This window comes from Pararge aegeria, chromosome 1 (genome assembly GCF_905163445.1).
Source record: "Pararge aegeria chromosome 1, ilParAegt1.1, whole genome shotgun sequence".
NCBI classification, from domain to species: Eukaryota; Metazoa; Arthropoda; class Insecta; order Lepidoptera; family Nymphalidae; genus Pararge; species Pararge aegeria.
Genome location: NC_053180.1, coordinates 14,391,726 through 14,415,042, shown reverse-complemented (window position 1 = coordinate 14,415,042; position 23,317 = coordinate 14,391,726). Strand labels below are relative to the sequence as shown.

The 23,317-nt window shown below is 38.0% G+C and overlaps 2 protein-coding genes across 3 annotated transcripts; both read left to right on the top strand.

Moving 5' to 3' along the window:
- Positions 1-498: 498 nt before the first annotated feature.
- Positions 499-23,149, top strand: LOC120630836 (nucleoporin NSP1-like). 2 transcript variants are annotated; one of them, XM_039900172.1, is made up of 13 exons: positions 499-688; positions 1,349-1,405; positions 3,266-3,355; positions 4,096-4,226; positions 4,619-4,688; positions 5,859-5,944; positions 15,034-15,178; positions 15,460-16,626; positions 18,834-18,915; positions 19,752-19,920; positions 20,999-21,174; positions 21,828-21,939; positions 22,391-23,149. In XM_039900172.1, exons 1-13 carry the CDS (start codon positions 622-624, stop codon positions 22,547-22,549), a joined length of 2,511 nt encoding a protein of 836 aa, XP_039756106.1. In that variant the 5' UTR covers positions 499-621; the 3' UTR covers positions 22,550-23,149. The 2 variants fall into 2 exon arrangements, with proteins under 2 accessions (XP_039756106.1, XP_039756186.1); XM_039900252.1 differs by lacking the exon at positions 1,349-1,405.
- On the top strand, positions 6,742-13,914 carry LOC120630965. The gene is made up of 2 exons (XM_039900377.1): positions 6,742-7,743; positions 13,821-13,914. The coding sequence occupies exons 1-2, from the start codon at positions 6,875-6,877 to the stop codon at positions 13,846-13,848; spliced, it is 897 nt and encodes a 298-aa protein (XP_039756311.1). The 5' UTR covers positions 6,742-6,874; the 3' UTR covers positions 13,849-13,914.
- Positions 23,150-23,317: the final 168 nt, after the last annotated feature.

Below are 23,317 nucleotides of genomic sequence, written 5' to 3'. Positions count from 1 at the left end.
ACCCAAGCAGAGCTCTTTTTTTATCACTATCTTACCTCGGTTCCAGTAAACTTAGTCCAATTCATAACTTAAAAAGTTATTAAAGCAAAGCTATACGAAAGATCTATGCGAGCGAGCGGAAACTTTAAATCAATGTACGTGCAGCTTGCGTAGTTCGGTGTACTTCATAGATTTGATAATGGTGTAATCGGACAATTTACATATTTAAAGCTTTTCTTTTGTCGGGCGTAAACCATAATATTTTGTTAACTTTTATCATATAATTATATTACCTGTTCGTAAGTATATTTAAACCTAATAAACCATGACTTAGCTTGTCTCTAGCAGGACACAAACGCTTATTCGAATTATTGAATCAAAGATAAATGGCAAAACACTCTAGCAAAGAGGATATAAATACTGAGCTCTTTTGATTGAGTACACTATTAATTTATAAAATCGAACGCACCCACAAGTATTTGTAATGTGGAAACATTGTTAAAAATGGCGGCATTTTATTTGTTGTGACGTTTCTTGGTCGTTTGCACTTTGAGTTAATTTTGCAAATAAAAATTATAATTTAGTCATTGTCGTCAACCTTAAAAATATTCTTATTCTATAAGTGGGATTACTGAAGAAAAGATGAATTTCACACTAGGACAACCTACAACAACCGCGGGCAATACATTTGGCAAAAATACCGCATCAGGTATGTGAATTTACAAATCGTTATGATTTTGCCGGCATTTGACTGTTGTATTAAAAGTTATGAAGTGAAACGCCTGATCCAGAAAATAGGGCAACCGTAATTTAAAGCTCTTTACTTGATAGGCGCAATCCTATAAATATTATGAATAGGTTAGAAAGTTCAGTCGTAGGTTACAGGCTTATAGGCATTAGAAAGCATGAAACACCCCGAAACGCTACAGTTGTGACTCGCGATGCCTGATCATAATGATCTCATGATAGTGCAGCATTATCACTTATGCTTTATGTAAATCTGATATTGTCTGTTCCTCAACATTGATCATACAGCTATCAAATCTTCACGTAATTTATTCCACAGAGGTAATACTGAGAAAGCCTTTGCATGACGTTATTTTATAACATGATACTGAAAGTTATATTAGATTTACATTTGGATAAGTCAAAGAATATATCTAAACACAGTAACTATACCATTGATGAATTTCATAAATGATCATTTCATTCATTCTATAATGATGTTGGAAGAAAGCAAAAAGACACTTTACAAAGTGACCAAATTAATTTTGTATTCATTTTTTTAACTGTTCCAAATAAAGATGTTATTTATTTATTATTTATTTATTTATATAAGAAAACTAAATTAGTATCAAATATCTTTTAGGGACAATGTTTGGGGGTGGCGATGCTACAAAATCTTTTCAAGCTGGTGCTGCTACAGGTAGAATTTATGATGCTGAAATTATGTAGATAGCTTTATCTATTACTTTTGATATGATTTGTTTTTAATAGAGCTTTAAAAGGTCAGTGTTGTTAATTTGGTACACAAACTGAAAAATCAAACTTATGACACAGTTATTAGCCTTCGAGCTAAAAGAAAAAAAAATGGATAATTATCACCATCACCTCAAAAATACTTTCACCACTTCAATGGATTTTTTGTTTATACACATACACAATTTGTCTTATTTCAGAATGCTAAATACCCATCCTAGGTATTTTGGAGCTAACTGTTAATGTGTGTGAAAAGATATAGTTAAAATCGAAATTGTGGAATATTATGAAGTCTTTAAGATTTAATGTCACCCTGTCACTTTCAATATAGAGGGTTTTATAAATATTATATTTATTAATTATAAACAGTATATTAATCTAGATTTTTATTATTATTTTACTATTATTGTAAACTTTTTATTGTTGGTAATAAAGATTGACATAATTCAGTCTCAAATGTCACAATAAAGTACAAATAATATTTTTTGTTGATAAATTTTTGTCATTATTTGCACTCAGTTTTATGTAGTCCTTTACATTAAACTATACTAAGCTACACTGTTACTCACTCTCTGTGATAGAAAAATATGCTAGTTGAATAGTGTTACATACAAGGGTTTGTTAATTTGGAATTAGAACAGCATATGACTCTTGTAAGACTTTAATGCAGAACAAAGTTCCAGAACACACTTCCAATTGCAGGTCAATAAATAGTAGTCCAGAATGGTACTATATTATTTTACTCTACACTTATTTTACTAAAGTATCACTTCAATGTTACTTGACTTCACTCTCAAAGTAAATTAACTTAATTGTGTTGAACAACTGCTACTTATATAGCTTCTGAGGGCAAAATTTCTCCTCCCGGAAATCGTAAACAAGTAAACAAAAGGAAGAAGGTAGAATCACTACAAACAGACAGACTTGACGTTTCAAAAGTGCTTATATTAGGCCTACTTGAAATGAATGAATTTTGATTTTGAACAATGTAAAAACGTTTCGATATTCGCATATTACATTGTTGTATCTTAGAGACTTTTTGCTCGACACAATCAACTTAAGTACCTATGTTACGTTTACGCGCGTTTATTAACCAATTAAAAGATATAGGTATACTAACAGTGGCCTTGCAATATATTTATAATAATATATCTATATTAAACAAAACATAAGTAATTACAAACAAAAAGTTTATATAAACAATCGTCTTACTCGGAACGTTGGATAGAAGAAGGCGATACTTTGCGGAAATCCATGATATATTATGAAAATTTAGCTTCATTTGCATAATTACTAGAAACAGAAAAAAATTAGTGATATCTGCTTGTTGTCTGGGTTTAAACATTTAAACAATATACCAAAACTTATTTAATCAATCACTACTACACGATTGATGAATTCCTTAACTACATGGCTTGGAAACAGGCCACTCGTTTCTCATCCCTCACAAGACAGAAAAATTCTAAAGATAAACTATAAAATTAAGCGGTCTAAACTATAAAAGAATCTGCCTTCCAAACCGGTGGTAGAGTCACTACAAACAGACTGACTTGTTGTTTCAAAAGTGCTTATAAACTTATTCAAATTTCATTTATTTCAAGTAGGCCTACTTGAAATTAATGAAATTTTAATTTGAAACTTTACTTTCCTAGTATTAAGCTTTTTTGTAATAATAGTATATAACCTACTAGTAGAATAGTACTTATTGTATAGTCCAAACAAATCTTGTAATGTTACAAATGTTATTAGATATATGTGTAGAGCAAAGTGTCTTAGGGAAAATGCAATAAATTATATTTTTTCACAGATAACAAACCAAATCTGTTTAGCGGCCAAGCAACATCAGCATTTGGTGGCTTTAACTTTGGAGCAAAAACTACATCTTCAACGAGTATATGTAAGTTATACAAATGAATGTTTTATTCTTTACAGTTCAACTTATTTTTTTAATCATTCCACTACACTTTAACCTTCATCTGTAATCTCTCCTGTTGATAATTGATGATGCAGTCTAAGATGGTAATAGACTTATCTGTTAGAGGTACTGCAGTTAAATTAAACCCATATCCTTAATTCAATGTTGCATACATCATACAACCAGAACTCTAAATCGCTTGGTTGCACTTTTTTCTTCTAGATTGCATGCACTAGATTCATCTACTGACAAAAAAGTGTTTTTGTAGATACTTAAAGGTCACAAACGAACAATAACCCCTTTAAGATTCCTCTATAAGGAAATCTACATGCATTGTTCAAGTTTTAAGAACTTCTGGCTTGCATTTTCACTAGTTTGTCCGAGGAGGAAGGCGCAACAGTTTCTTAAAGTAAACAAACTTATCAACCGATTTATATTTCTCCAGAAATATACAGCATCTATCCTCATACTATGGCAGGAACAGATTTCTTGTGTTGAAGTCTCTTCACCACCTTCTTGTATAGACTTTATACATCTGCACCCTGCAAGTTTAAGTTAGATGTGTTTCAGCAAAAAATCTTACTTATAGATTTTTAATACATTATACTATTGTCATTTTTCCCTCCATGCCCATCCATGTGTCAGACATCCACCATCACCGAAATTTAAACCAATTTTAATGCTATCAAATGTGTGGATTTTAAAGCATTTTATCTTTATAGTTTCTTCAACACCTGCTTCTACAACTGCCAGCTCAGCATTTGGAACGAACAAAACCCTAGCATTTGGTGCATTCAATGCCCCACCTGTTCAAACAGTTGGTAGTCCAGGATTCGGTCAGCCCCAAAAACCGGTAAGATGGCACAAACATTAATAGCACCACACAAATTTTATGATATTTTAGAACCCCTTACTTGTTGTAAGACTCACTCCCCCCCTGTTGTGACATAATGTCAAATGTTATGTTATGTATGACCACCTAAAAACTTGTATGCAAAATTTCGTGATGATCAGTTGAGTAGTTAAATTTAAAAAAAATTATATAATATAGGTATAGGAGTAGTGTCCTATGTATTATACCATATACAATCAAAAACCTTTCAGCCATTTTAGCATTATGAAATTAAAATATTGGAACAATGCCATAAAAACCGGGCCATAAACTATCTCAGTATCTTCAACCGTTCTGAATGACCAAAAGAAGAAACACTAAACACACTTTCGCATTAACCATAATAATTTCAGGCAGAGCAACCCCAGGCATTTGGTGCGAGTCCACAAGCGGCACCTGCCTTTGGTTCACCGGGTACACAAGGTAATTATTTCTACTTGACTATGGATAGAGCAATTTTTTGTTAATACTTTCTTTAAGGCAAGTTCTTATTTTTTCCTCGTTCCATGTTCCCAGTTTACTAAGAATTGTAACTATGATATGACTAATGATTCCAGCTGGATATACACAACCAATTTTTTCTGAGATTACCTCCTACCTTATTTAAAAGTTGAATACATAAAATTAACACAAATGTGTTGTTATTAAAGAATTCCAATGTAGAAGTGCCATAATATACAAGGTGGCCGGTCAGTAGACGTCATAAAAAAAAAATTTGGTCCGATATGTTGTGTGGTACCAGAATCACCCACATGTATGTTCTACGATTTTTTGTAGTTTTGTGGTTATGATTGTTTTTTCGATTTTTAGTGGAATATCGACATGGCCATCTTGAAAAATTTCTGAAAAAAGCAAAATACTTTTTTTAGAGTTTATTTTTTTGCAACTGAATTCTCATGAGTTGTACTTTTATGCATAAAATAATCAGCTTCGTAGCTTGGATGAAAGTTATGAGAATGTTGGTCTAAAGTTAAAAGTTTATCTTAAATTAAAAATCTAAGTAATAATTCATGGAACTTACATTTTTAACTTTAGACCAACATTTGGAGGCAGCATTACTGTGTTCTAGTCTGATCAGCATGGTTGCTGGCAGTGGCTTGCATAGAGGGTATGCACAGAATATGCAGATGATATAAAATGAAGAAAATCTGCAGTACGAGTTATAACAAACCTAAGGATAGGCATTGTAAGAGTTGTAAAAAGCCTACCCTTAAGTATTTATAGCTTTTACTGGAGATTTTCTTCATTTTATATCATCTGCATAGCCTGTGTATACCCTCTATGCACGCCACTGTTTGTTGGTGTCATTACAGGTGCATGAGGATTTTACTCGTAAGTGTCAGGTTGATGGACATAGGACCATACTTTGTAGGATGTGTTTCTTGCATGCCTTGTGAAGTTTAAAGGTGATGGTTTTCAATCTACCATCAGGTAGGCCAAGGCGTGGTCTGTCACATATTACTATATAAAAAAAAGTAGCAATGCTTGGCTAACGCAGACCTCAGTTTCTTGTTTTGACCCATTTATTATTCATAGATATGGACATAATTCAATACACTGACTTGTTTTAAAAATGTATCTGTTTAATTTCAGCACCATCATTATTTGGATCCCCATTCGCCAAGCCTAGTGGTGGGCTTTCCACACCACCTGGTTTCCCGGCTCCACAACCAAATACTGTAAGTTGTTTTACAATGGCATATAATCTACAGCTTAGCTAAACCACTCAGGCCTGGGACCAGACCAGTGGCGTGCACTTCATACATACACAAAAGCACTGCATACCCAAATTATTTTATATAACTCATATTAGAGGGGAATTTTAACATTTTATTCCATTCCTGGTCAAAAACTCTGTGCACGCCACCGCTTGGGACCTAATGCTATACCTCTTTACTTGTAAACATCATTCCTTGTTGGGCACAGGCCTCCTCTAAGAATAATATCTAAGTGTCTCCTCGGAATATATATTTAAGTGTCTCTCATATTATGTACACATACCATAAGTCAATTGACCGAATTCTTAGATATTAAGGAAAAGACTCCGCCGAGTCTTTTCGTCACCCATACCTCAATGCCTGGAGACAAGTTTTCGATCAGTGCGTCGTGCCGGTCATGACTCACGGTGCCGAAACGTGGACACTGACAGCGAGGCTAATTCACAAACTTCAAGTCGCTCAGCGTGCTATGCTTTGTATTTCTTTGAGGTATAAGATCCGTAACGAAGTGATTCGCCAAAGAACTAAAGTAACTGACATAGCCTTTCGTGTTAGCATACTGAAGTGGCAGTGGGCTGGTCACGTTTGTCGGAGGACCGATGGACGTTGGAGCCGAAAGGTCCTCGACTAGAGACCGTGTGTCGGTAAGCGGAGTGTCGGACGCCCAACTAGATGGAGCGACGACCTCCGAAAAGTGGCAGGAAAGCCCAAAATAGGAAAAGTTGGCGCTGCTTGAAAGAAGCCTATGTGATGTGTATCTCATTACTCATAAGTTATACCTATACTCAGTAATACACCGGTCTTCGTAACTGACGGTCGTTTTATTTGCCCACATACATCTCAGTGGCGACGCGGCGGGATAACTTACCCTCGTTAATTTTAATAAATAAAATGTCGGCCTACCTAGGGAATCTGCAAATATTTGACCACAAAACAAGTGAATGGCAAATTTTTAAAGGAAAATTAGTGCAGTTTTTGAAAATTAATAAAGTGTTGGACGAAGAAAGTAAGATTGGAGTTCTGCTAACGCATATCACCGATGAAACGTACCGCTTAGTACGTAACTTGGCTTACCCTCACGAGTTGGATATTCTTAGTTACGCGGGGCTAGTTGCATTACTCGACGGCCATTTCAAGCTCAGACAGTGTTCATTTGCTGATAAAGCGAAGTTCTATGCAGCGTGCAGGAGTTCAGGCGAGTCATTAGGAGACTGGGCGGCGCGACTAAGGGGTCTTGCAACCTATTGCGACTTCGGCAACGCCTTGGAAACGAATTTGCTGGATCGTTTCGTCCTTGGCTTGAGCTCTGGGCCAGAACGCGATAAGCTATTTGAACAGAAGCCGTCCACGCTCACATTGGCTCGAGCTATTGAATTGGCAGAACAAGCAGAGAGTGCTAAGAAGGCGAAGGTATCGGTCTCAGGGAGCGATGCAGTGCAAGTCAAGGAGGAGCCGGTATTCCGCGCGAAGATTCAAGGCCGCGCTGGCCGCGCTCCACCGGCTCGGCGCGACCGCGCTGGTGCGAGCGGAGATGATTCAGCGAATCGGCGTGACAGTTCGCGCTGCAAAGTGTGTGGTCTGAGAAACCATGGAAGTGGTGACAAGTGCCGTTACAAAGGGTATCGGTGTCAAAAGTGTGGGGTCAAAGGTCACCTTAAAAAGGTTTGTTCTAGTGTGAGTTCGGGTGTTTACCATGTCGGGGATGACGAGCCCAACGAAGGTCGTCAGGTTTGTGAGGAATGTGAAAATTTTAACATAAGGTACGTGAGTGATAAACCTATCCTAGTTGACTTAATTTTAGGTAACGTTAAATTGACTATGGAACTTGACTCAGGTTCTGGGGTTTGCGTTATTTCAGATAAATTGTTTAGTGATAAGTTTTCAAATTATAAACTATCAAAAAGTAATGTTACGATGTGTATGTACAGTGGACATAAAATCTCCCCATTAGGTTATTTTTGTATTCAGGTCATTTTTAATAATTTAAAAAAAAAGTTGAAAGTATTTGTTATAAAAAATGGAGGTCCACCTCTATTAGGCAGGGATTTTATGTCTGCCTTCAACTTAATCATCACTACTCAAATTAACTCTTTAAGTGATGATAAAGATGTGCAAAGCTTAGTAGAAAAATATGCCGAACTGTGGCGCGATGAATTGGGTTCGTTCAATAAATTTAAAGTTAAGTTGCAACTTAAAGATAATTCTGTTCCCAAATTTTTCAAGCCGCGTACCGTACCATTTGCCCTTAAAGATAAGGTAGAAAAAGAGCTTAACAGATTAGTAAGTTCAGGTATTTTAATTCCCATTAATTTCTCACACTATGCCACCCCTATAGTGCCAGTACTGAAAGCTAATGGTCAAGTTAAGATCGCAGGTGATTTTTCCATCACTTTAAATAGGGATCTTTTGATTGAAAAATATCCCCTGCCTCGAATTGAAGAGGTATTTGCAAAACTGGGAGGGGGTGAGCGATATAGCAAAATAGATTTAAAGAACGCTTACAACCAATTTGTTCTAGATGATTCTTCTCAGGAGCTTACCACGATTAACACCCACAAGGGGCTTTTTAAATATACCAGGTTAGTGTATGGATTAGCCAATGCTCCTGCGATATTTCAAAAGTCGATGGAAACCCTGCTCTCGGGTATAGATGGAGTCAGTGTTTGGCTCGATGATATATGTATCACGGGTTCCGATAGGAATTCTCATTTGAAAAGGCTCGATGAAGTTCTTAGTAAATTGAGTGACGCCGGGTTACGTTTAGAGAAGAATAAATGCGAGTTTTTTAAAAAAAGCGTGAAGTACCTAGGTTACGTTATAAGTAAAGCGGGGTTAACGACCTGTCCCGATAAGGTCGAAGCCATAATTAATGCACCGGAGCCGAGCAATGTTACCGAAGTTAAAAGATTTTTCATCATCATCATCACATCAACCGATAGACGTCCACTGCTGGACATAGGTCTTTTGTAGGGAGTTCCAAGTTCCACGATTCTGAGCCGCTTGGATCCAACGGCTACCTGCGACGCGCTTAATGTCGTCTGTCCACCTCGTTGGGGGTCGACCAACGCTGCGCTTACCAGTACGGGGCTGCCATTCCAGCACCTTGGGACCCCAACGTCCATCCTTTCTCCGAACTATGTGCCCGGCCCATTGCCACTTAAGCTTCGCGACTCGTTGAGCTATGTCGGTAACTTTGGTTCTTCTACGAATCTCCACATTTCTGATTCGATCGCGTAGAGATACTCCGAGCATAGCTCTCTCCATCGCCCGCTGAGTGACTCTAAGCCTTCTTATGAGGCCCATAGTTAACGACCATGTTTCAGAGCCATAGGTCATCACTGGCAACACGCACTGTTCGAAGACTTTCGTCTTCAGGCACTGAGGGATTTCTGACGAAAAGATGGCACGGAGTTTCCCGAACGCTGCCCATCCGAGTTGGATTCGGCGGTTCACCTCCTTCTCGAAATTGGACCTACCTAACTGGATCGTGTGTCCTAGGTATACGTATTCGTCAACAATTTCGAGTGCAGTGTTCTCAACGATTACTGGTTGAAGCGGAACATGAGCATTAGACATAATCTTCGTCTTGCTCATGTTCATTCGTAGGCCAACCTGTTGAGAAGCTCTGCTGAGGCCATCGAGCATCGTATTTAGGTCTCCCAGAGTCTCTGCCATTATGACTACATCGTCGGCAAACCGAAGTTGAGTGATGTACTCGCCGTTAATGTTGATGCCAAGTCCGTTCCATTCCAGAAGCTTAAAGACGTCCTCCAACGCAGCGGTAAATAGTTTCGGGGAGATAACATCTCCCTGTCGCACGCCTCGCTGCAATTGGATTGGTCTCGTAGTCTGATCCTGTATACGAACTGACATAGTGGCGTTTTTGTACAAACACTGCAACACTTGGATATACCGGTAGTCAATTCGGCATCTCTGCAGTGACCTAAACACAGCCCAAGTTTCCACCGAATCAAAGGCTTTTTCATAGTCCACAAACGCTAAGCAAAGTGGCCGGTTATACTCTTCAGTCTTCTGTATAACCTGCCGCAGCGTATGAATGTGGTCTATGGTACTAAAGCCCTTACGGAAACCGGCTTGTTCGGGAGGCTGGAAGTCATCAAACCTACGAGCGAGACGATTCGTAATGACTCTCGAAAACAGCTTGTAGATATGACTCAGCAGCGAGATGGGTCTGTAATTCTTCAACAAGGTATTATCACCTTTTTTGAAGAACAGAACCACCACACTCCTGTGCCATGCCTCTGGCGTTGTGCCTTGGTGAATAACGGAATCAAACAATCGCTGAAGGACTCTCAGTATCGGTTTTCCACCTGCCTTCAGGAGTTCTGCCGTTATTCCGTCATCACCCGGCGCCTTGCCATTTTTAAGCTGCTTGAGAGCCACACTAATCTCGTATAGGCTGACGTCTGGGATATCTTCGGTATAGTGTCGAGTTAATTTGGCTCTAGGATCCTTAGCCAAATCTTCAACAGGCGTCTGTACTGTGGTGTACAACTGTCCATAAAAGTTCTCAACCTCACCCAAGATCTCAGGTTTGGAAGAGACAAGACTACCATTATTGGTCTTCAGTCGCATCAACTGGCTCTGACCGATAGACAGATCTCTAGCGAACACTTTAGAGCCTCTGTTTTGCTCGATGGCATTTTTAATACGCTCTGTATTGAAGTGCCGCATATCACGAGTCTGTGATTTAGAGATCTGCCTATTAATCCGCCGGTAAGCGGACGCGTCTGCTATAGACTGTAGTCTCATCTCTTGCCTCTCCGTCATAAGCTTGAGTGTATTGGTTGAGAACCTATTGGCCTTGTTTCTACGGTGGGCCTTGTAGAATTTGGACCCGACTGTTTGGACAGTTTCCACCAGCCTGTTGTTCAAATCGTCCACAGTGTCGCAATCTGCTAGGCAACCGAACCGGTTCTGTAGTTCTAGTTGAAAGCTCTCGGGGTTTTGAATATGGGCACGAGTAGGCCGGAGTGTAGACTTCACCAGTCTGACTCTTTCAAGTTGAACGTTTATACTCAATGTGCCTCTTACCATACGGTGATCACTTCCGGTTTTAACCCTGTTGATCACAGAGACATCATTGAATACATGCCGTTTGGTCGACATGATGAAGTCGATCTCGTTTCTCGTGGAACCATCGGGGCTTATCCAGGTCCATTTCCTGTGTGGCCGCTTCTTGAAGAAGGAGTTCATCATATAAAGGCCCTCCTTCTCCATGAAGTCAGCCAACATTTGACCCCTGTGGTTCCGTTGCCCATACCCAAATTGCCCCACCCTCAACTCTGAACCAGTTCGCTCGCCAAGCTTCGCGTTGAAATCCCCCATCACAATATTGTAGTAGGTGTTCGAGGCATGTATGGCTTTTGAAATGTCCTCATACAAAACCTCTACATCCTCGTCTGGGTGTGCCGAAGTCGGCGCGTATACCTGTATGACCTTCAACGAATACCGTTTGGTAATTCTGAGTATAAGGTATGCTACCCTGCTCGACACACTTTCGACTTTTACAACATTGCCCTTGCAATTGCATTGACTTTTACAAAAGATTTTTAGGTTTTGTAAATTATTATAGGCATTTCATTCCTAACGCGTCAGCCTTATTGAGGCCGCTTCACGATTTGCTACGTAACGATACGCCGTGGGAGTGGGGCGCGCGCCAGCGGCGCAGCGTGGCAGACGTGCGCCGCCACCTGTGTTCGGAGCGCGTACTCGCGCACTTCGAGCCCGCGGCGCAGCTCGTGCTGGCGGTGGACGCGGGGCCCGACGGGCTAGGTGCCGTTCTGTCGCAGCGTACCGAAGACGGCAGCGAGCGCCCTCTAGCGTACGCGTCGCGTTCATTAATAGCCAGCGAAAAAAACTACAGCCAGATACAGAAGGAGGCGACGGCTATTATATTCGGTGTTAAACGTTTTCATCAGTATTTATACGGTTGTAAAGAACCCTTTATATTAAAAACCGACCATAGGCCCTTGGTGTCTATTTTTAATAGTAAGACGGGTATACCGGTAACAACGGCACTGCGGCTACAGAGGTACGCTATTATTTTGTCAGCATACAATTATACGGTGCAGTACGTGTCTAGTGAAAATAATGCAGTGGCTGACTATTTTTCGCGCACGCCCTCACAAAATAGCGATAAAACCGATTGCGACGACGTAGATGCTCACTACGCCCTCCGATTTTTGGATGAATCGTCCGCGGCCATTACAGCTCGTGACATTATACAGATGACGGAAAGCGATACCACGTTGCAAACGGTTATTCGGTACATGAAACGGGGTTGGCCTAGGAAAATAGTCTGTAAATCAGTTTTGCCGTATTTTCAATGCAAGTCAGATTTGCAATTCGAAAACGGGTGCCTCTTTAGGGGACATAGAATCGTCATTCCTTCAGTATTAAGAGAAAAGATGTTGACTGAATTGCACGACTCTCATTTAGGCATCGTTAAGAGTAAAAGTAACGCGCGTCAGCGCATGTGGTGGCCGCAGATGGACGCGCACATCGAGCGTTGGATCGGTTCGTGCGACACGTGCGTGCAGGCGCGCGCCGCGCCGCCGCGCGAGCCGCCGGCGCCGTGGCCGGCCGCGCGCGCTCCCTGGCATCGCCTGCACATAGACTACATGACCGTCGAGCAGCGGGTGTACCTGGTAGTAGTCGATTCTTTTAGTAAATGGCTCGAGTGCCTTTATATGAACAATGGAACTTCGACCAAAGCCTTGATCGGGAAATTAAAAAGTATCTTTTCTACATTCGGGCTTCCGGAGGTACTGGTGTCTGACAATGATGTTAAAATCAATTCGAACGATTTTAAAAACTTTTGTTCATCCAACGGAATTAAATACATGACGACACCCATATATCATCCGCCCAGTAACGGTCAGGCTGAAAACTCTGTAAGGACATGTAAAAAGATGTTAAAATGTATACTAAAGAATAGCTCGACGACTCATCAGACTCACGAGCTGTTATTAGGATATTTGTTTAATTATAGGAACACCGTGCACTGCACCACTGGCGAAACGCCATCCAAGTTAATGTTCGGTAGAAATCTTCGATCCCGTCTAGATCTTATTTTACCACTTGATAAAAATCATCTAAACTTAAAAGTACAGACGGGAAAAAGACATTTTAACATCGGAGATCTCGTTTGGGCCAGATGGTACAGCGCACGGAAGGAAACTTGGCAGTTAGGGTCCATAAGAGAGAAGATAGGGAACAAAATGTTTAAAATTTTTATTTATGACCTTGAAGTTTGCTGTATTAGACATACAGATCAAATAATTAAATATACTGGTCGTAAAGTTGTCGAGAGTGCCAATGGTAGCAAGCTTCATCAGTCCACTACTCAACCGCCAGCACAGGTCGCTGAAAGCACTAACGCTGGGCTAATTGTTGACCAGCGCTTGTTGCCCGCAAATACCCAGCCCATTGAGGAGCGGGCGGGCAAGATAGGAACTGATGAAGCTCAAGGAACAACGGTGCCCGATGACATAAGTGCGTCGGATGGGGGTGATAGGGAAGAATGGGGTGACTGTGAGGACGGAGAGAGTGAGCGAGGGTGCACTGACGCCACGAGTGTGGCAGTAACGTTACCGCCAATGACGTCAGCCTCAGAATGTGACCACTCTCCTCAAGTTGAAAATGTGGCCATCGCGCCACAGGCCCCGTCGCCCACACTCTCACGTCAAAAACGATCTAGAAATAAAATTGACTACCGGAAATATTTTTGATGCTCGTTAATATGTAATTTACTTAGTTACTTACCTTTTTATAATTATTGTAAGTTAATTAAAGATGTTGTTTTTGTTACCAGGTTTCAAAAATTAAGTGTGGAGGAATGATGTGTATCTCATTACTCATAAGTTATACCTATACTCAGTAATACACCGGTCTTCGTAACTGACGGTCGTTTTATTTGCCCACATACATCTCACTATGTCCAGCGGTGGACGCACAATGGCTGTTGATGATAGAATGTATAAGTTTAAGTTAAAATCGTAGTAATTAGTCTTAGTGATAGATGATAATTTTAATAAAGTTCTACATAATGCATTATGTGCTACTTTATGGGGAAAAAATATATAATAATAAATTTATTTAATTCATAGTGATAAAAACATTACAAATAACAGTTTTACATAATTTATCTAAGATACAAATGAAATGAAAAAATGAAAAAAATATGCTTTATTAAATGATGAAAAAATATTTTAAAATGGTATTTAAAATATACAGTAGTACCCCGCTTTACGCGAAGGATACGTTCCGGAAAAAATCGCGCTAATTGAAATTCGCGCGTATCGAGGTTTATGATTAAACATAGTCAAAATTTAATACAAAAAATACGAATCATTTTAATTCTTAGAACACTATATAATACATACTTTTAATTAATTATTTTTTACGGAAAAATACATCTGTTGTCTTTTGGGGTAGCGTTTTTTTTTTACATTCTTGTAAAATACGTTCATAACAACCAACACGGTTTTTAATTGTTTGACACACGGTCAAGACACCATACGTACACTTTCGCGTAATGCGAGGCATTTTAGCTCGAAATTTGAAATTCGCGTTATAGTGAAACCGCGCATAACGGGGTCGCGTAAAGCGGGGTATTACTGTACAGTATATTCCGCAATGCCGTGTGGTGACAACAGTTTTGAAACGAGGCGACTCCGGCAATATATTGGAGAACAGGCAAAATTCTTCTGGTATACAATCTACCGCGATCGCCAACCCGTCGGACCAGCGTGGTTATTATGGACAAGGCCTCCTATTGGTAGAAGCATTTAGTCCAGCAGTGGACTATTATAGACTATTGATAATTAATGGAAGATTTAAATTTAAAAAACGAGTATAATAATAATACTCTAATACTTATTATCTATGTAGGTCTAGTATAAAGCATCTATGTATATCTCTGTAATAAGTGAGAATTAAATCTTGTGTGTACCTAACAACAGTTACATACTTGTTGTTAATCAGTTTCATTGTTTTCTTGCTGTTCATGTAATTTTTTTTTTCAGGCTACAACATTGGCAGCTCCGCAAACAACACAAGCTTTTGGCCTAGGTACTGCAACAACACAAGCCACGGCCACATCTAGCTTTGGTCAATCGTTTGGATCAAAGCCGTTTAGCTTCGGATCTACTACTGCAGCCGCTACCACAGGTATGTCAAAGTCAAAACATTCTTTCAGTACGTTGAATTTTATAGATAGGCGTGTTATATTTATTTCGTCTAATCTAACTAAACAGACTTAAATAGATCATAGGATCAGATCAGATCTTTACTAAATTAAATTGGAACACACTAGAGAAAGTTACGGATATACCTCATTTCATTTTGTTTTATTAGATACGATAAAAAAAAATGTTAGAATTGATATCACCATTTTTATTTAGCATAAGGATGCAACCCAAGGTTTCTCCATTTATAAATTTTTATTTCAGCACCAGCACCAGCCTTTGGTACACTAACAACGTCTCCCGGATTTGGTTTTGGTCAAACACAGGCCACTCAACAACAACTGCCACAACAACAACAGCCGCAACAACAGCAGCCACAACAACAGCAACAATTGTTGAACTTAGGAACACCCACAACACAGCAATCCACACAACAAACTGGTCTCAACTTATCAGGACAATTTACCTCTCCTTTTGGAAGTCAAGCTTCAACCGGTTTTGGTAGCACTCAGCCTATCAGTTTTGGATCTACAGCTTCACCAGGCTTTGGCGCAACAACTCAGCCACCTGCTTTTGGCTCGACTCAAGCACAAACACCTGCTTTTGGAGCAACTCAAGCTCAACCGCCTGCTTTCGGATCAACTCAAGCTCAATCACCAGCTTTTGGAGCAACTCAAGCTCAACCTCCTGCTTTCGGATCAACTCAAGCTCAACCACCAGCTTTTGGATCTACTCAAGCTCAAACATCTCAACCTAGTTTCGGAACAACTCCCGCTTTTGGCTCAACTCAAACTGCTCAAACTCCAGGCACAACTCAAACAACTCAAGCTGCGTTCAGTACAGCTCAAACAACTCAATTATCTTTTGGTACAACTCCAACAACTCAAACATTTGGGCAAGCTGCAGGAGCTCAATCGTTTGGAACATCAGCAAATCAAAATCTCGGAGCAGCTCCCGCTTACAGTACAACTCCTCAAAATCTAGGAACAACCTCAGCAACGCAAGCTTTTGGAGCGACTACAACTCCAGCTTTCGGAACAGCAACAACTCAAAATCTTGGAACAACTACAACAACCCCCGCTTTCGGCGCACCACAGACCAGCATAAGTTTTGGTGCGAAGCCTCAAACAAGCCAACCATTGAGTTTCGGAACAACTCCATCCTCTTTTGCAACGACGACTCAACCTGCGTCAACTTTAGCGTTTGGCACTCAATCTCAACCTGTCTCATTTGGGACTACAGCTCAAACTACTCAAGCAACAACTCTGAGCTTCGGTACAGCACAAACTAGTCAAGCGACCAGTTCGACGACTGCACCCGGGTTTGGATTTGGGACATCAACTTCGGCTAGTACTACATCAACTGGACTTGGCTTTGGAACTGGACTATCTTTTGCTAAACCAACCTCAACGGCTGCTACTTCTGGGACTAGTAAGTTCTTTTTACTTTTAATGCAAGGTCAGAGATGACATTTGATTGTCCGAAAATTGTATGGAAGTCTGGCCGAGAAGGCCCAGATATGAAATCTGTGTCATTAAATTAATAAAGATCTTCTTTCTCAGTAGTTTTCTCTCATAACGAAGTAACATATAGCTATACAGCAGAAGGTAAAAATCGTTTTTTTTGCTCACTTTCTGGCCTGTTTATATATTAACACTATGAACTTACTTATAAACTTACCGGTTAAAAAACCATAGACCAGTCTTTCCTACGTCTATGAGTTAATCTACCATCAAAGGAATAGGTTTTATCATCGTACTTAAAATAAAAATGTCTAAATGATGTCTGATTTTGAACATAAAAAATCTTGAAATTTCTTTTTTCAATATTTTACTGCTATAAAACAAATAGTTGATAAAAATTAATTCATACCTGGTGCATATTTCGGCCATTTCCTTTAAAAATTGTATTTATAACCTGTGGTTGTGTTCATGAATAAAAAACAGTAAGTTATGAAATCACTAAGCGATTCAATTTAAATTTGCATTTATTAAGTATTATTAAAAGCGGAAGTGAATAAAGATTTATTATCTTTTAATCAAGGCTAGAACTCCAACAAATAATTGATAAAAAGCCTAAAGCCTAAATTACAAAGACTTTCATTTTTTTAACATTGTTTAAAATTTCACAACAACACAACAATTGTTCTATAACAATTGTTGTGTTGTTGCCAAGTAACTTACCTCCGATCCGGCTTGGTCCTACAGTTCTGGCTATAAGTTCAACTGTCAGAAACCTTGGCATACACATTGACTGCTCTCTAACTTGGGGAACTCATATAGCTGTTGTAAGCCGAAAGTTATTTGCAACAATTGGATGCCTAAGGCGTTGGAAAAACTTTCTTCCTATAAAAACCAAAATCTCCTTAGCTCATTCTCTTCTCTTTCCAATTTTGGATTACGCCGACTCTTCCTATCCTGACTTGTCTGATGAGCACCTCAAGAAGCTTGAACGTTTGCAAAACCTTTGTATAAGGTTTATCTTCGGACTACGTAAGTTTGACCACGTGTCCGAGTACAGAGCCCGGTTGAAATGGCTTCCGATCAGGCTGCGCCGCAATTTACACTTACTTTCATTTCTATATTATGTTCTATATAACCCCCATGCGCCATCTTATTTAAAGGAGCGTTTTTCCTTTCTTGGCTCTAATATTGAACAGCAAAATCTAAGATCGTGTTCTGACAATCGTTTACATATCCCAGCTAGTCACACACGATACTATAGTAATTCATTTACCTGTAAGTCCGCCAAATTGTGGAATAGCCTTCCCTCTGAAATTCGCAATTCCAAATCCCTACCCATCTTCAAAACCAGATTGTCTAAGTATTACCTAGCAGATTGTGTTTATGAGTAAATAGTATTAGTACAAAAGATTGTATTACTATGAGGTACATACATTTGTTTATTACATGTATATGCATTTGTTTATTACATTTATTACATGTATATGTGTATATATATATATATATATATATATATATATGTTTATTTTATTATATATTTATTTTATTAATTCTTATATGTGTATGTTATATAGTATGTAGTATATATATATTTTTAATTATTATTTTTTTTTCTTTTTTTCTCTTGCCTGTGTATGTTTCATTGTTTGCACTGTCCCTCTTGTTTTCTATTATTACTTTCACCAAGGGTTGTCTGTAAGAGATTGCTTTTGCAATAAGGCCGCCTTTGCACACAACTGTATTTAACTTTTTTTTTTTTTTTTTTTAATTGTTTGTAATCTTACTTATTTTTTTTTTTTTTTTCCTTGTATTGTTTCTAAGTTTGTGCAATAAAGTATTCTAAATAAATAAAAAAATAAAATTGTTATAATATTTTATATTTCTCTTGGGCCAGCGTGGTGGACTAAGGCCTTAACCCCTTCTCGTTGTTGGAGGAGACCCGTGCCCTGTAGTGGGCCGGTAATGGGTTGATATGATGATTATAATATTCTATAATTATAAATTGCTTACAAATGCAATTTATGTAACATAAACAAAAGTAAACTTTATTACCATTTGCCAGAGATTATAAGCCTGAGAAATAAATCAACATACCTTAATACATAAACACATATATATATATAATTCTTAATGAGTTTACATACATTAATATATAATATGTAATGTTATTTTCAGCGTCTGCCACCGCGCCCTCTGGTATATTAGCTCTTGGGAAATCTACAGCCACAACTATGCCCACACTTAGCGCAGTTACTACGTGAGTGTTTCATACAATCAGACCAGCCACTTCTTCTCGGAGATGGCTGAAGGTCTATTTATAATACAGCACAATAAATTTAAATATTTGCTTTTTTATTATTGCATCAAGGACCTCTGCCCTTTTTCTCCCTTTATTGATCAAACAAGATTTAATACATATCAAACAATAAGATAGCGAGTTCACTTTAAGCGTCAACTTAAAGCTCAGTGCTATATAATAGCAAAAATTACTTGGTTGGTTTTAATATTCCCATTTCATATAAAATCACAAGAAGAAACTGGGAAGCTGATTCTAGTAAAAGGTCATTAAAAGTATTGGATGCAGACTTTCCAAGCTTAATCAAGCATCTATTCGAATTATTTTATCTGCTGCATGAAACGACCGCAACTGATTAAATTAATAACGCCGACGCACCACGTCGTTTACACTCTATAAAGTATGCTTCTTAATACACCAAACAATTAATATAATTATCTTTATTGTTTGTTTATTTGGTAAAAAAAAACCAAACTAATTTCTACCTTATAGTTTATTTTAAAAAGTTTTTTTTTTATTTTTCTTATTTTTAGTAGAGCCAAATTAATCTGTAAAAGATAATCAGAATTATCGACAAAAGTTATTTTTCAAATTCATAAACGGAATAATGTTATCAAATTATGTATTGTCATCGGTCCTTGATATATCTACAAAGTTTGCATGAAATCAGACTTTGAAGAGGGTCATATTCAAGTCCAAAGGAGTCTCGTACGCACATAAAAACAAACATACAAGTGAAGCTAATTAAATAATTGTGCCCTCTTTATTTCATATAATGGTTATATATCTTATTTCAGAACTGTAGCGGCAGCACCCCCCGCAGTTGTATCATCGATAACGTTCTCACAACTAGAGGAGAGCATCAACAAGTGGACGCTGGAGTTAGAGGAGCAGGAGAGAACCTTCATCAACCAGGCCACGCAGATCAACGCATGGGACCGGCTCTTAGTCGCCAATGGAGAGAAGGCTAGTGTCAACTGAATTATTGTTATCGTTTGCCCGAAAGAGTGGCAGATTGTTACCTATGTTCGGCTCAAGCAGTGCACTGATCTTGACAAAATTTGGCTTATAGTTCCAAAAAGCACAGAAAACGTTTCCCTAGTATATATTTGACGGCCGACTGGCGCAGCGGGCAGCGACCCTGCTTTCTGAGTCCTAGGCTGTAGGTTCGATTCCCACAACTGGAAAATGTTTGTGTGATGAACATGATTGTTTTTCAGTGTCTGGGCGTTTAGCTGTATATTATAAGTATTTATTTGTATTATATTCATAAAAAAATTCATCAGCTATCTTAGTACCCATAATACAAGCTACACTTACTTTGGGGCTAGATGGCGATGTGTGTATATTGTCGTAGTATATTTAAAAAATTAAAAAAAAAGTTCTTAATAGTCGCGGACAAAACGGTCAACAGCTAGTAGATCTATATATCTGAAACTGGAACTTGATCACAATTTGGTATGACATAGGATTATACAACGTATAACCGAATTACGAAATAATGTTCAAGGGTGCATAAGGATAGAAAACATATTTATTTTACCATAAAAACTAATTTAAAACATTCTAAGTGTCTACTTATGACAACCCTATGAAAGTTAAAAGATCGACACGCGCATAGTACTAACGCTACGCAACGCTTAGCTTATAAAGTTACAGGAGTTACTTTATTTAAAACTACAGGAGTACCCAAAAACTATTAGGTTTTCGGTTTCACACATAAGTCTCTAGAGACAGTACATAGTGTACCTCTAAAGCATATGAAGCTTTATTTCGGTTATCATTTACACATTGTATATTAAAATAGACAATTTTGACGAAGCAATAGTTTTATATTGTAACAAATCGTTAACAATATCATATTAATACTCCTGAAGCGATGATAGTAAACTGACAGGCTTTGTTAATTATATCAATCAGACAGTTCAGTTCAAAAATAAATACATATTCAAATTCACATCAAGCTATTTATGTTTTACGAGCCAAACTAGCATGACTAATTTGTATATGGAAGATATAAAATTTATAAAATTAATTTTCGCAGATTCTAGAACTAAACGATGCTGTGGAAACAGTAAAGAATGAACAAACCGGTCTTGAACACGAGCTGGACTTTGTGCTGGCTCAACAGAAAGAGCTGGAAGCCCTTTTGGCGCCGCTAGAGAAACAACTTCAAGAAGACTCAGGCGATAGAATGAAAGACCCCGAGAGAGAACACATGTGAGTTTTCTTTATGCCTTTCCATAAGTATTTTCCAAGTGCAGAATGAATATTGGAGTTTTCTTGCTAAGAACGCCCCAACCTCTAGGTTTTGTGAACGCAATCTGGACTTGGTCACTGTTTTTAAAGAGGCATTCTTAGATAGTTTCCCACAGAACAAATCTCGATGGCTCGCTTCCTTGTTTTACTTTGTGTATTTCGTCCCCAACCCATTCACATCAACCGATCAGCTATTAGTCGTGCCCACTACAGGGCATGGGTCAAGGGCCGTAATCTACCACGCTGATCCAGTGCAGATTGGTGGACTCGGCACACCTTCGAGAACATTATTGAGAACTCTCAGGGGTGCGGGTTTCCTCACGATGTTTTCCTTCACTGTTAAAGCAAGTGATATTTTAATTGCTTAAAACGTCCATAACTTAAAAAAGTCAAAGGTGGGATTCCAAGTCCTTCCCACTAAGCTATTATCGATTCACCACTACTACTTTGCTGTAATAATTTTCATAGGAAAAAAAATCTGTTTTGAAGTTTTAATAATATATTTGCTTTCAGTGTTAAATTTGTATTTTTTCATTACTTATTAATGAGAAAATTAAATGAATCAAAATTGTGGGGGATATATTATTATTTTAATTACCATCCACTCTGTACAGGTATTCACTAGCTGAGACTCTAGACACACAACTCCGTCAAATGTCAGAAGATCTGAAGGAAGTCATTGAACACCTCAATGAAACCAACAGGAGTCAGGATAGCAATGATCCAGTGAGTTTCTTTCAAATCTCATAACTTTCCTTGTTATCTCCATGTTATTAATTTTGTTTTGCTGGCTTGCTGGTGTGTGTTATATATAAACAAATACACAAATTCAAGATGCGAGAAATGTCTCAAATACATCCCCCGCATTCTAATTTCCGTTCTGACGTAAAGATGTAATAATTTAAACCGCTTTCTCAGTCTGTCATTGTTTTCTAACTTGATATTTATACCACCTTCGAGCAGTTTCTATAAATGTATAGCATTAGCTATATATTATGTTTTTAGGTTTAGGTCACAAGTTTTGTTTTGTGATTCTTTCGTCATTGTTTTGAAGTCAACAAGAGAATGCTAGAATTGTGTTAAAATTGTTTGTGCAAGCCATTTTAAATTGTTTATCATACTCCACCAGGGTAAGTTGAAGAAGTCTGCTTATAAAGTATTTATTTTCTTATTCCAGATTGTTCAAATAGGGCGTATACTAAACGCTCACATGTCATCAATGCAGTGGATAGACAACTCGATAGCGCAGATTTCAACGAAACTGGATACGCTCAAAACGACGCACGACACTCTGCGGCGGGACAATGAACGATCATTCCAACTCACTTATAATTAGATTTTTATTTTTGTTATTTACGGATTAATGTAATTAGGAAAAGCTGCCTGGTGATTTTTTCAAGAAACTACAAAATATTTCCAAATGATCAACTTTGATTAACAGAATTAGGGCGGTTAAACTATCAATGTCAAGAAGACTTCCATAACGATTTTTAAATAACGGTTTTTTATCTTGGGGAGTGTGAAATCATTTATGGGGCAAGTTTAGCCCAGAAATAGAATACATGTGACTAATGAGATGATTTTATTTAGTAATCACATGCATTTCAATTTTAGTTGTGTCCAAAAGAATGGAATAATCTTACCACAGATATGAAATAAGCCAAAAATATTTTTTTACTTTAAACTTCCATTTAAATGTTGTGCATGTTGTTGATTAATACAATTAATGGTATATTGCTATAATATGAATGACAATTTTGAGTATTTAAGAAAATATATTATACTCTATAATATATTACCGTTCATTCATATTATTGTTTTAAGAATGATTTGTGGCAAATACACCTATTGATAAATAAATAGAACAAAGAAAGGACAGTGTCATCATTGTCTGTACATTTATTAAAATTACAAATAAATAATTTGTTATAAATTACATATTTTATTTTGTATTTTCAATACATCAACAGCATTTTTTTATTCCAGTGTTACTACAATCTCACCTGGGGTTAAGTAATGATGCAGTCTAAGATGGTAGCGTGATAACCTTTTAAGGCAGTAATATTAAACCTGTATCTAGCAACGGTCGAAGCCTTCCACCAGA

What these genes read in the sequence shown, in the direction of transcription:
- LOC120630836 (XM_039900172.1), top strand. Translation starts at nt 622, where the DNA reads ATGAATTTCACACTAGGACAACCTACAACAACCGCGGGCAATACATTT. An exon ending in TGGCAAAAATACCGCATCAG is followed by an intron (nt 689 to 1,348) that starts GTATGTGAATTT and finishes AATATCTTTTAG; the next exon opens with GGACAATGTTTGGGGGTGGC. An exon ending in TCGGTCAGCCCCAAAAACCG is followed by an intron (nt 4,227 to 4,618) that starts GTAAGATGGCAC and finishes TAATAATTTCAG; the next exon opens with GCAGAGCAACCCCAGGCATT.
- LOC120630965 (XM_039900377.1), top strand. Translation starts at nt 6,875, where the DNA reads ATGTCGGCCTACCTAGGGAATCTGCAAATATTTGACCACAAAACAAGT. An exon ending in TGTGAAAATTTTAACATAAG is followed by an intron (nt 7,744 to 13,820) that starts GTACGTGAGTGA and finishes TTTTGTTACCAG; the next exon opens with GTTTCAAAAATTAAGTGTGG.